General features: G+C 33.9%; 2 protein-coding genes across 3 annotated transcripts; both read right to left on the bottom strand.

Moving 5' to 3' along the window:
• Positions 1-571: 571 nt before the first annotated feature.
• On the bottom strand, positions 572-2,947 carry LOC106391820 (GDSL esterase/lipase At1g54790-like). 2 transcript variants are annotated; one of them, XM_013832535.3, is made up of 5 exons: positions 2,687-2,947; positions 2,377-2,580; positions 2,117-2,283; positions 1,032-1,302; positions 572-936 (listed from the first exon to the last, which is right to left on the bottom strand). In XM_013832535.3, exons 1-5 carry the CDS (start codon positions 2,922-2,924, stop codon positions 668-670), a joined length of 1,149 nt encoding a protein of 382 aa, XP_013687989.2. In that variant the 5' UTR covers positions 2,925-2,947; the 3' UTR covers positions 572-667. The 2 variants fall into 2 exon arrangements, with proteins under 2 accessions (XP_013687989.2, XP_022556770.2); XM_022701049.2 differs by having other exon boundaries at positions 2,798-2,944.
• A 2,011-nt stretch (positions 2,948-4,958) lies between these two features.
• LOC125585881 (zinc finger BED domain-containing protein RICESLEEPER 2-like) lies at positions 4,959-7,839 on the bottom strand. Its single transcript, XM_048755594.1, has 3 exons — positions 7,181-7,839; positions 6,932-7,072; positions 4,959-5,115 (listed from the first exon to the last, which is right to left on the bottom strand). Exons 1-3 carry the CDS (start codon positions 7,837-7,839, stop codon positions 4,959-4,961), a joined length of 957 nt encoding a protein of 318 aa, XP_048611551.1.
• Between the last annotated feature and the right edge of the window lie 4,919 nt (positions 7,840-12,758).

Below are 12,758 nucleotides of genomic sequence, written 5' to 3'. Positions count from 1 at the left end.
TTTTTTATGTAAAGAACTTTTAATTAATTTTAATTATGTTTTAATTAATATTTAAATAATTCATTTAGTTATTATTTTTAAAAATAATCAATTTAAAAAAAATATTTTAATTACAGACGTCGGTGGTCGGTAATTCCCGACGAACACGTTGGTTGGTATTTCTCGAGGGACCATGGTGTTCAGAATTCTCGACCGAACACTTTGGTTGGAATTCCTGACCACTGTCAGAATTACCGACCAACCACGATGGTCGAGAATTCCCAACGGTCGACAGTTGTTAGGATTTCCCAATGATCGACGGTGGTCGGAAATTCCAGACAGTCAATTGCTGACGATGGACAGTTGTTGGGAATTGCTGATGATCGTCAAGAATTCCGAACGGATGGCGGTGGTTGAGAATTTTCGACAAACATCAGTGGTTGGCAATTTCTTAAGAATTTCCCACAAATGTTTCCCAAAGATAAACCTATCAGAAATTTGAGAGGAATCGCTTGTTTTCTTTTACTCTATGCTTATGTTTCCAGGAAGTAGCTTACGTTTTCACTCTCTTATATACCAACCCAGTTATACCTTGATGTTTTAAATCAGTTTATTTGAGCAATGTATATGTGTAACTATGACCGAGAACAAAAAAAATATTAATGAAACAACAAATTATTACATCATTTTAAAGTTTTATGCTCAGAACAAATGGCATCTCATCTGAAAACGCTGGATCAGAATACTTCCCGGTTAAGATCTGATCTGAAACGAAATGGTTTGCGGCTTCGGTATAGTGAATTCCATCCCAGATTATGTACTCGGAACTATCGTTGCATGCTTTGGCCGTTACTGTTGTCCCATCTAAGACTTCAGTTTGGCCACACGAAATGCGGCTATCATAATTTAGAGGTGCTCCACCAATTCCACAACAGACCATTATGGGGTTTTCGAAACCTGAAACAACCAAAACTTGTTACTTAACAAAATTTCTCAAAGCTTTTAGATCAAAACTTTTTGATATTGAGATTTTATAGCAATGAAATTCTTACCGTATTGAGAATAGTTAGCGATAAGATTGGATTTGATCGAGAAGATATCAATGTAAGTAACATTTGAATCAGGGAATTGCGCTTGAAATTTGTTCGAGAGAGCATGTAGTTGCAGATTGAACAGTTTGGCTGCTTGGTTATGGGAACTAACACATCCAAACTCATCAAGCTTTGTTGAATCTGTCCCAAATTTTGCAATATTTTGAGCCAAACATCCTAAAGGTCCTGTGTTGTGTATCCAAAAGTTTCTAGCTCCTTCTTCATACAGCCTCTGCCAAATTAATTAGTATTTAATTTTATTAAGGCCTATTAAATGGATAGGTGAAACAACAACATGATTTTTTCATAATTTTTAATCAAACAAGGCATTATCATATAAAAATTGTGTAATATAAAAACAACATATCTGCTTTCATCAAATGTGTATATACTCTATCAAAATTATGTTAAAATTATGTGATTTTTCTGTGCTCATCCATAGATATAAATATTTATAAAATAAATATATTTTAATGATTGATTGATATTTTACTTTTATTTTAAAATTATTTCATAATTTATATTATAATATTATAGTATTTTAATTAGACATGTGAATTTATATATAGTTGTATTTGTTATCACTCAAGTATATTGAATTGCATCTACTTCTCTGAATTCATATATAATTTTTTTTGTTCTCAATAGATTAACATTTTGATTAATTTTGTGATTTGCAGTTATATTACAAATCTAATTAAAAATCACTAAATAAGAAAATTGTAATAGTATTTTGATGTAAAATTTTAAAATTATTAAAAGCAACTCTGTAATTAACCAGTATAAGAACTAACGTGAGTGCAACACGTATGAAACTTACTTATCAAATAATATTTTAGATATTCTGATTTTTTGTTAAAATTTTAGTCACCTATAAAACATACTTTACCTTCATATGATTTTTTTTTATCAGAAAAAATCTACATTTAGTTTTCCAGTTAGTAATAATAAATTCATCTTTGAAATTTCTTATATTTAGTTTTAAAAAATTAAATTCATCTTAATTATGTCAGAATTTTCTTTTGTACCCAAAATAATGATTTTACCTTGAGCCCAGCTTCAAAAGTTTCAAGAGTGGAAGGAATAGAGGCAAGAACTTGGTCAAGAGTCTTGGAGTAAAAGGCACCAGCAATATCATTTTGGCCTATGTCAATCAGGTATAGTCCTTTTGCATAATAATCAGATGGTGGCAAGTACTTTTCATATCTCCTTCCTGTCAAATTTATCAAAAAATCTCTGCTTTATTTACACATCATATAGTATGACACATAACATCCCACCAACAGCATTTTCAAATTAGCCCCACCTGTTTTAGCAAGTAGTTCAAGTGCCCTAGATTTGAACCGAATAAATTGAGAGATTTGAAGATCAAAGGAGAAGGGAGAAACAGAGGTTGGGTTTGCGGGAAGAATGGTGGATCCGGCTGCTGCAAAGTTACACCCTTTTTTGAAATTCGGTAAGCCTAATGAATCCAAATACGGATTTAGAAACGGCATGTCCATTGCATCCACTGCAAAACATCAAAACAGTTGATATGATGTGAATTCCAGATCCAAATAGCTGTTTCAGTGAAGAACAACAACGGTTTCTTTGCATTTGTAAAAATTTGTATATACATAGAAAATCTACAATAAGGCGCCCGTCACAATATCTTCCTGAGGGAAGCTTGAAGTACGTCTGGCCATACGGTGGATTAACACTTTCAATCCCCGCGGAGATAAGATTACCCGTATCGGAATTTGAATCCCCAAAGTTGACGATTGCCGGGTATTTTAGGATTATAGAGAGAGTTGAGGACAAAAAGGAGATGAAGATGAAGAGAACAACTGAGAGATTGTTTACTGTGGGAGCCATATGGTTGGAAACAAACAATAGTCATATATGTAAGCGAACGATATAAATAGTTCACTTATTGCTCTTTTTAATATATTGAATAAGAAATATAAGTATATAACTGAAGAAACAAAAATAATAATATGAAAGTGTCTATAACAACCATGACAACGTTTACAAGACGATCAAAATACTGGTTTGTAGTATTCAAACCTATAAAACCTTATTTCTTTTTATAAAACCTTATTTCGTAGAAACAAAAACCTTAGTTCCGTATATTGTAGAAGTTTTAAATTTCTTTTGTACACATATGTTTACGAAACTAATTTTTTTTTTTCTGATAAACCCTATCGGCTGATCCGGTCGGTCCCGGGAACAACACACTTAGTACTACAGAGTAGACTAGTCCGAAAGCGTATTACACTGTCTGATCCGAGTTTAGAATACCTTCCGACTAATGCCAGGGGGTGGACCAATCATATGTTATGACCCACCATGTAAACCACTTGAACCGAAGTCCAAGCCCAGACTGGCCAAATATTAATAATTTAGTTCCCATAGGGAATCGAACTCAGAATTGACGTGGTTACACACCAAACTTCAAGAGATTGCCACTAGGTTCCTTCGAGATTGATTCGGGTTGCTTCGTAACGAAGGCTTATCGAGATCATAAGTTTTATTTTCTTTTGACGAAACTGTTTTTTTATTTTATAGGGATGATTAGTTTGGTGGGTACCCGACGGAAGAAAATTGGACATTACTTTATTGATAAATATTTGGTAGAAAAGTAAAGATTTTTTAAATATTCCGATGTAACATGCAAACTATATGAAATCAATTGAAGGTTTCTTTTTATGTAGCCAAGCTTTCTTCCAAATTAGGCGCAAGAAGATACCAATGGAAAAACGTAGTTAAGTTGTGTGCTTTTCGCGTGTGTTTGAAGTAATAAAATGTGTTTACAATAAGATCATTTTGTTAAAACCAAACGTAATAATCTGTTTTGTTTTTGCTTTTTGAAACACTATATATACTATACTCTTTACGATTTTGCTATTAACAAATAAAAAATATAACTTGTGCAACGTAATGAATATTGTCAGAAAGTAATTAGTGAAATTAGTGTAAAGATAGATACTATCGTTTATATGAAACGTAACATGTTGCAGATTGTTCAAAAGGAGACAGTAAACTGAAAAAACCTTACTTAGATAATCTATGACAAGACGTCCATCGCAGAATCTTTGGGAAGAAATTTTGAAGTAATTTTGGCCGTTAGGAAGGTCAAGATGAACGCCAAGGCCCGCCACGAGATCACCAGTATCGGAATTAGAATCTCCGAAATTAAAAACAGACAAATATTTAAAATCAACGGAGTTTGATTTTTGTATATAAATGGTAACAAATATGAAGACGATAAAAGAGATTCTCATCTTAGTAAATATTAACGAGACCTCTGTTCTTGTTTCAAATTGGCTTTTGTGATTTAGTGTTCGTATTTGTCTGTCTTTTTTAATATGCTGATGCTTTAAATTGTGGAAATAGGAAAATACTATACAAGCAAGATTGTTGCTTTGAAGCTCGCTTGCACGGCTGGCTTACCCATCTCTTTCTCTCTAATAATATATGAATTCACCCATACTTAGATCCTAATTTTTTTATTAAACCGTTATTTATATAGGCTAATGATTTGTATTACTATATTACTAATTCCAATTATCTTTCATTTTAAAAAAATCTCAGCCAAATGTTCGATTACCGAAATCATGAACATATTAAAATATACTTATTAATTTATTCCATACTCCTGCAGATTACCGAAAACTTCTGATAATAATATCTAATCTATTAATTATAGTTCTATTTTTTATCTACTGTTGCAAGTTGTCATTTAAGTTTTGGACTCTTTCAAAAAGTTACAATCTAATTACCCTACTTTAGAGATGGCAATTGGGTTGTACCGACCAGCCTTGTACCCCCCCCCCCCCCCCCCCCCCCCCGCCGCGGTACACGGTCAATGAGGGTCTTAGCGGTACAGGCCCGCGCGGGATGCGGTTCCTAGAAGTGCTGCCCAATCCCGACCCGCGATTTGCACAAGCCTTGGCGGTACAGGCCCGCGGGACTCCGATCTTCATCAACACATGCGCTACTGATGGCAATTGGGATGTACCGACCCACCTTTACCGTCCTGCCATCTCTATCCTGAGCATAGCACCTGCAAGCAGAAGAGACAAATAGAGATGAGAACACAACATGTCCTATGAATCAGTTAAACACAATGATGCTCAGCCAAAGGATTGAGAATCATATCGAAAGCACACATAGAAACTCAATGTAACATAGAAACATAGAAAGAAAGAGATCTATGTAAGAACACAAGTATATACTAGTAACCTAGTTATTGTGATTATCATAGAAACTCAATGTAACATGTTAATATAGATCAGAATGAAAGTGTCCTTCATATGCTCATATCTGTGACAACCCGCCCCGTGGGAACTACCTGCCCCGTGGGCCCCAGGCTCACAGCGCTGCAGCGCACCGACCCCAACCCCTCCATTATGAGTTCTCTCTAACTCCATAATTAGGTTGTTGGTGAGCCTCGAACCCAGGACCTCACCCTTTAACAGCATTCCCACTGGACAAGCTGATACCACTTATAACGCCCTGACCGCCCACAGCTAATGGGCCACCCACGCCCGCTCTCTCGGCCCATGGGCTCCATCCCATCCGACGGTCGGTCCGTTAATTTTCCAAGGCTCGAAATCATTGTTTACTGACCCTGCAATCACCACCCGACCTTTTCCCATGCTTTGGCCTCACTCGCACGCTATCGCGAATCACTTCCCGATAGGTCACCCATCCTTCCACTACTCCAGCTCAAGCACGCTTAACTCTGGAGTTCTTTCAGGATGTGCTCTGGAAAATGTAAGTCAACTTTTGTGACATAGGTAGCCAAATCAATTCTCTTAAGCCTTTTCACATATCACAACTCGGGATGTTACAATTCACCCCCTCTCAAAGAACGCAACATCCTCGTTGCGCCCCACGACAGGTCTCAAGACGCCTCTCAGGTCAGAACTGAGATGGCTAACCAGCTCTGATACCAAATTGTAACACGCCGTTCTCCATATAGGAGGTGACGGGTGTTACAATACCATTCTCCTCCTTTATCATAGAAACGACTTGCAACATGCATGTCAGTTCACGTGAGCATTTCATACCAAACACCAACATAAAAATAATGCATATTAGTATATGGAATCAATGTTTTACAGAAGAGACAGAACATTAAAACAAAACTGATTGAAACCGTTGTAGCTTTGTTTTCAAGAAACAACACGAGTACATAACATGAGTAACTTCAGCTCAGTGTTTTAATCTAAATGGGTTAGAATAAGTTGATCAGCTGAAGCTTATGTAATGGTGTAGTAATCTATGTATTTTGCATACAAACCATATTTGATTACATTAAGGAGTTTTAATGAAAAAACTTCTTTAAAACATGAGTGAACGATGGTAAATCCAAATAATCAAATTCAAGTAATGTAAATGAACACCAAAACAAATCCAAGTAATGTAATGTGGCCTCGGTAAAAACCTTATCGGGAAAACCCATTGGGACAAAACCCACAAGGGAAAAAGAGCGCCACGAAATCCATAATGTAAATAAAATAAAAACACCAGATCAAAATAAAAATCAAGTTTCTTCTTCTTCAACTTCATCATCAGACCATGGTACTGTCTCTTCTTCACCAACTATGGAAATATTAAAAAAAATTCGAAGTTAATTAGATTTAAAGAACATGGCACCCTAAAATATATAATAATGTGAATAATTTACCATGTTCATAAGCTTCGAATCCTTTTAGCCAATTCCTACTACATATCAGAGCTTGCACATTTTTGGAAGTAGACGGCTTCTGTATTTGTTCAGAACTCTCGAACCAATGCTAAAGGAGGATTCTGAAGCCACTGTTGTGATCGGAATGCTAAGTAGATCACAAGCCATTGCCGGCAAATCACCAAACCTGTGAGTATTATCTTTCCACCCGTTGAGAATATCCAAACTTTCAAAGCTATCCATATCTAGCGCAGGTTCATCTAAATAAGCTTGGAGAGCTGTCTTTCCACTCGCAGCAACACTACTTTTGCGAAACGCTAAAAAAATCCTGTAGTGTTTAAAAAAAAATTTAAAAACAATTTGATGGAATATCTAAACTTTCAAAGATATCCATATCTAGCGCAGGTTCAGAATTAATTAAAAATAAAAACGAAACTGGAGACTTACACCATAGTTCTCAAATGTTCCTTTTGGTCCTCCACAAACATTTTGTTGATCCATCTTACGAGGCTCTGCAGAAGGTGATGTTAACTTTGATATTTTGTCGTATGATTCAAACAAAATTTCCAGCTTCAGACGCAAGTTCTTCATTTTTGCATCACGTGTACTCATGTCAAGTCTCCCTAAACAATATTCTACAACTGGAAGCTTCAGGCGTGGATCAAAGACAGCTGTCATTGCAAAAAGATCACTGACTTCTTCCCAATACTTATCAAACTTCTCTTTCATCGGTATCACCATGTCTCGGATAATCTCATCATCGTTTTCCTCATTTATCTGCAGCCAATTATGGATCTTCCTTACCTGATAGAAATACAAGTTCGATGTTGGGTATTTCGAATCTGACATCAAACTTGTAATCTTAGCAAAAGGCTCCAAGAAAACACATATTTTCTCAGCTTTGCTCCATTTTGTAGCTGTAGGCAAAAACTTATAGTTTCTCCTATCATGTATCTCCAACTTAACAAACGTTTCACGGTACAGAAGGGCTCTTTCAAGCATATAGAATGTCGAATTCCGTCTTTTCTGCACATCCATTATCAAACCAGCATTCTCCTTTATACCAGCAGCATCCACGCATTTTGCAAACGTCATCTCACACGTCTCTGACGCTGTTACATACTTAACACTCTCTCTAATTTTGTGCAAAGAGTCTTTAATAACCTTCAAACCTTCTTGCACAATGAGATTAAGTATGTGAGCTGCACATCTGACGTAAAAAACCTCACCTCCACACAACAAAATCATTGCTCAAAAGCACCTGAGTTTTCACTATATCTTGCATCGAATCATTACTTGTAGCATTGTCTAATGTGAGAGAGAACATTTTTTTCTCTAGTCCCCACTCTTCCACTGATTCAAGAAGCTTCAGTGCAACATTCATACCTGTGTGAGGCAGTAGGAGAGCATAAAAAGTCAGTATTTTACTGTTCAGCCTCCAATTCCGGTCAATGTAATGTGCTGTCAGACACATATAACCCTCCCGTTTCAATGATGATCACAAATCAGAAGTGAAGCTTACTCTTCCAGGAAGACTAGCCAGCTCCCTCTTCAATGTCTCCCTCTCGTTTTTATAAAAACGATAGACCTCTGCTTTAGCTGTGTTCCGACAAATGAATTTAACATCAGGATTCAAGTACTTCCAAGTTTCTCTGACTTGCTCATACTCAACATAAGAGTAAGGTAGGTCATGCTGAATTATAGTCTTGGTTACCAGGTGCTTGAACACAACATGATCATACTTGCCACTTGCTACTTTGCCTTCAGCATCGAATTTTTTGTTTCGGAGATTCCTTGGAAAAAGTTTGCATCTATCACGATGTCTTCTCAAACCACTTGTTCCATGTCTGTGGGAACTCCATGCATAGTCAATCTTACAATAATTGCATTTAGCTTTCTCCTCACCATTGGAATTTCGAATTTAGTAAAATGGGGCCATACATCAGACCATTGCCTACCCTCATTCTCGTTCTCCATCTCGTTCTCCATCTCGTCCTCTTCAAATTCACCTTCCGAATCAAGCTGCTCCTCTTGAATCTTCTTCTTCTTACCATTGCCTTGTGTCAGCCTGGAACTCTTTCTCCCCCCACGGATGGTAAAATGAATAGATTTTGTTTTGGTTTTCCTTTTACTCGCCTTAGAAGACGAAGACGATCTAATGCCACCGTCTATAGTAGACTGTAACATTGGTTTCTTTGATTTTAAGGCTCGCCCGGTTCCGCAGGTGGATTGTTTGCGCAGAGTAGTAGCTTGGGTTGGTGGAGGAGTGATTTCAACATTACTATCATCTGCATCATCAGCAACTTCAACAAGCCTTCTTTTTCTTCTTTGCTTCTTTTTTTGCTCCATCAGATGAACCATCATCAGCCTCATCAGCTGCCAAAATAGCTCCAAGGACTCGCTGGCTCTCTAAATCCACTGTATTCAACGGCGTAAAATTTGGATCGAAACTTGAACCATCATATGTCATCTCTTTCTCTCTTCGTCGTTTTTTTTTTTGGCTTAGGTCGTGAAAGATGACTCCGTGAGTTTAGGTAAAATTGTTTTAGGGTTCTGTTTGTATTTTTATGTAATTTTAAACAATTATACCAATTATTTACTTATTTCCATTGGTCAGAGACTCAACCATTATAAGAAAATTTTATTATCTAAACTATCAGACTAAAAGATACGATCAAAATATCAAGTCCTATCAAGAGCAAACTATCAAGAGCAAACTATCAAGTCTCATACTCAAGTCCTATCAAACTATCAAACTAAACGATCAAGAGCAAGCAACCATATGTAAGAGACGATCAAGAGCAAGCAACCATATGTACTAGTAACCTAGTACCTAAATTCTACCAGCTCTTATCATAAGCAATGGAGACGACAAAAAAAAATAGAACAGAGACTAACCTGAGGTCCTTTGCCTTATAGATCGGAATGCAAGTGTCCTTTGCATTCTCATATCATTCTCCTCCTTGATCATAATACAATCCCCCACTCATCACATGTCATTATAAAGAAAAAGTTTTAGAAAATATGACTAAAATCACTTGAGTTTATACGATCAGAACATTAAGAAACAACAGACCGAACATACTTCTGACTTCAATATCAAGACCGAACAGAGCGAAAACAGAGCGAAAACATATGTATAAAAACAGAACCTGACACCAAAATATACATCTAAACTCTTATTCGGTTACCAAAACTAGTTGTGTCATTAGCTCTAAACATTTGGACACAGAAACTCTTGTCATAAAGAATCAAGAACATTTTAAACGCTTTTCTTGATGAGAACAAACAAGAACAACTACACGCAAACATTGAATTGATGACAACAAACAAGAACAACTAAAATAACCCATATATTGTCGATAAGAAGCTGTTTGATAAGAGACAACAATGAGACAGAACAACTTACACGATTGGTCAATGTGTAGCCGCTTGATAAGAGACAAAAGAGACAGAATATCTTGTTCTTCTTTCAATAAAGATCATGTAATCGACAATAAAGAGTAAGGCCCAAAATTTTTATCTTTCCTTACAAATTAAATCACAGTAATGAGCAAAAGAACATGTAATCGAAAACTTTATCCTTACCTGAATGCATTGATGTTAATCAGCAACTTCAAAAGGCCCATAGTTCTTGAATCGTGGCTCAAAAGGAAAGAAAGAAGATGAAACAGAAAAGAGATTCTACATTGATCAAACGAGAAGATGAAGAACATGCATAGAGAAGTTGTTTTCGTGGATCGAAGTTTTTGTGACGGACATATTCGGTTATCTACTAAACCAACGCCATATTAAATTGTAATTGGACCTGATACACGACTCTGATTATTGTAATTCTTCAGTGAAGACTCTAAATAGACATAAGGGTCGTATAAAAAATCGTGTATGTATTATTTTTATACAAAATATAAAATTCTTAGCATGTGTTAAGCTGTATATCTACAGCTATATATCACTTTTTATTTATTTTCAAACTCACAAGAATATATTATCTAAAATGATTAGATACAAAATATAATTGCATATAACAGCTTTTAATTCATGTGTTATTTTCAATATGCTATTATAAATTTTTAATTTTTAATAATTCATTAAATATAGTAATGAAAAATAAATTTTAACTATAACTTTTATTCTTTTATTTATAAAAATCAGTTGAAAACGTTTTTAAAAATCTTACCAAATTTTTTTTTTTAAAGACAACACATTAATTTAATATGATCTTCCAAATTCAAAATAGTTTTGTTATTTTTTAAAATTTCTCTTAACCAAATATACAAATTTGAAAAAATATATTTCAAACTCGAAAATGATAATAGTCCAAATTTTAAAAAGATAAAATTATAGACCCTAAAGTATAATTTTTTGTATAATGAAACACCGGAAAACTAATTATGTGATAACAATTAATAACTTTTTACTATATGAACTTATTGTATTGTACTCAAAATATATTAATATGCAATAACATATAATAACATAGTAAAATGCATAAACAACTTAGTATATATTAATAATGTCGAATAAGAAACCTAAACAATAATATTATAAAGTTATATAATATATTACACTAAAACGTCAATCACTATATTTAAGTCTTTGATGATAATATCAAAAATAAATATTTATAAAATAAAAAACATTATATATATATGTGATAGAGTTTCACTGATTAAAACTTTTTACAGATTGATTGATGTATATTATGATATATATATTTATAACAAATATGATTTTAAAGATTGAGTCGAGCAAAATAGTTAGATTTATAGCATAATTTTTTTCTTATTATTTAATTAAGTTCAACTAATAAGATAAATTTAAATTGATGATTCCTCAGTCAATATCCTAATAACATGACAAATAAGTAAAATTATCTAAAATCATGGAGAACATGAAAAATTAACAAATTCGCTTCTCAAATAATAAGTATAAATATAAATCTTTTGAAATAATCACAATAATTTAATATATGCCTTAACCCTATTGTTCATTTCCAAACCTTAATTTATATAGGGACTCCACTAATATTATAATTGGCATTTTGCAATTAAAACTTTTAATTATTGAAATTAACTATCACTTTAATCTTTAACCATTAGTCTTTGCAAAATTTGAACTTTTAGTTATTGACATAAATTATAAACTTTAAAATTTAAACATTAATTATTGTAAAATATAAACAATAACTCATCCAAAACTTTTATGGGGAATTTGCCAAATATGACTTGGTTGTAAATAAAACCTATACGCAAACTTGAATCAAATGCAAAACTAACCTAAAAGCCTTGTGAAATTACAGCCAGTCTCTTGTGACCAAACAAAAAACAGAAGTTATTTTTACGAATATAGCCCCAGTAAGTTGTCTGAGTCGTCTGAGATGCTAGAAGTCTTCTAGACGACTTCCAAGTAAGTCTTATGGTGTAGCTGATCTTAAAAATAATTTATAATTTTTTTAAAAAATATTTTGATAAGCGAAAAATTAAAATCATGTAATTATAAACAGTTTTAAGTGATATAAATTAAAATATAACAAAACCGAATTGTTTTCAACATAGATGAGTGTAGGTAGTGAATCATGGTATTCTTTGGTCTAGGGTTTGGCAACATATGTTGTAGTATTGTATGTATTCTTAGAGTTAGATTTTGGAAAGCGTGAATGTTTTTATGAAAAATTAAAATTTTACCTGTAATTGTTTATTTTTGTGTATAGTAAACACTTTTGAAGTTTAATTTGATTTTATGAAGTGTTTAGTTAGTTAATTAAGTTTAGGAGTTATGTTTAGGGTCTAGACGACTTCCATGGACGACTTCCATGAAAGTCGTCTGGTGAATAATTTTAGCTGGACGACTTACATGTAGGTCATCCAAATATTCCCGCCTAAATTATTTTTAAAAATTATTTTCCCGCTTATATAATTTAAATTAGACGACTTACTTGTAAGTCGTCTGAGAAATATTCTATTTTAGTTACCAGCTAAAAATATTTTAATTTTCCGCTAAAAATGTTAAAA

The sequence above is a fragment of the Brassica napus genome, chromosome C4, assembly GCF_020379485.1.
Source record: "Brassica napus cultivar Da-Ae chromosome C4, Da-Ae, whole genome shotgun sequence".
NCBI classification, from domain to species: Eukaryota; Viridiplantae; Streptophyta; class Magnoliopsida; order Brassicales; family Brassicaceae; genus Brassica; species Brassica napus.
Note: the sequence above shows the minus strand (reverse complement) of the source record. Positions and strands in the feature narration are given on the sequence as shown.

Excerpts from the sequence above, each read along its gene's own strand:
- LOC106391820 (XM_013832535.3), bottom strand. The coding sequence starts at position 2,924 with ATGGCTCCCACAGTAAACAATCTCTCAGTTGTTCTCTTCATCTTCATC. Across the intron at positions 2,581-2,686 it reads CCTTATTGTAGATTTTCTAT|TGGATGCAATGGACATGCCG; the intron begins GTATATACAAAT and ends GATGTTTTGCAG. Across the intron at positions 937-1,031 it reads CGCTAACTATTCTCAATACG|GTTTCGAAAACCCCATAATG; the intron begins GTAAGAATTTCA and ends TGGTTGTTTCAG.
- LOC125585881 (XM_048755594.1), bottom strand. The coding sequence starts at position 7,839 with ATGACGTTTGCAAAATGCGTGGATGCTGCTGGTATAAAGGAGAATGCT. Across the intron at positions 7,073-7,180 it reads AACTATGGTGTAAGTCTCCA|GATTTTTTTAGCGTTTCGCA; the intron begins GTTTCGTTTTTA and ends TAAACACTACAG. Across the intron at positions 5,116-6,931 it reads TGGAAAGATAATACTCACAG|GTGCTATGCTCAGGATAGAG; the intron begins GTTTGGTGATTT and ends TTCTGCTTGCAG.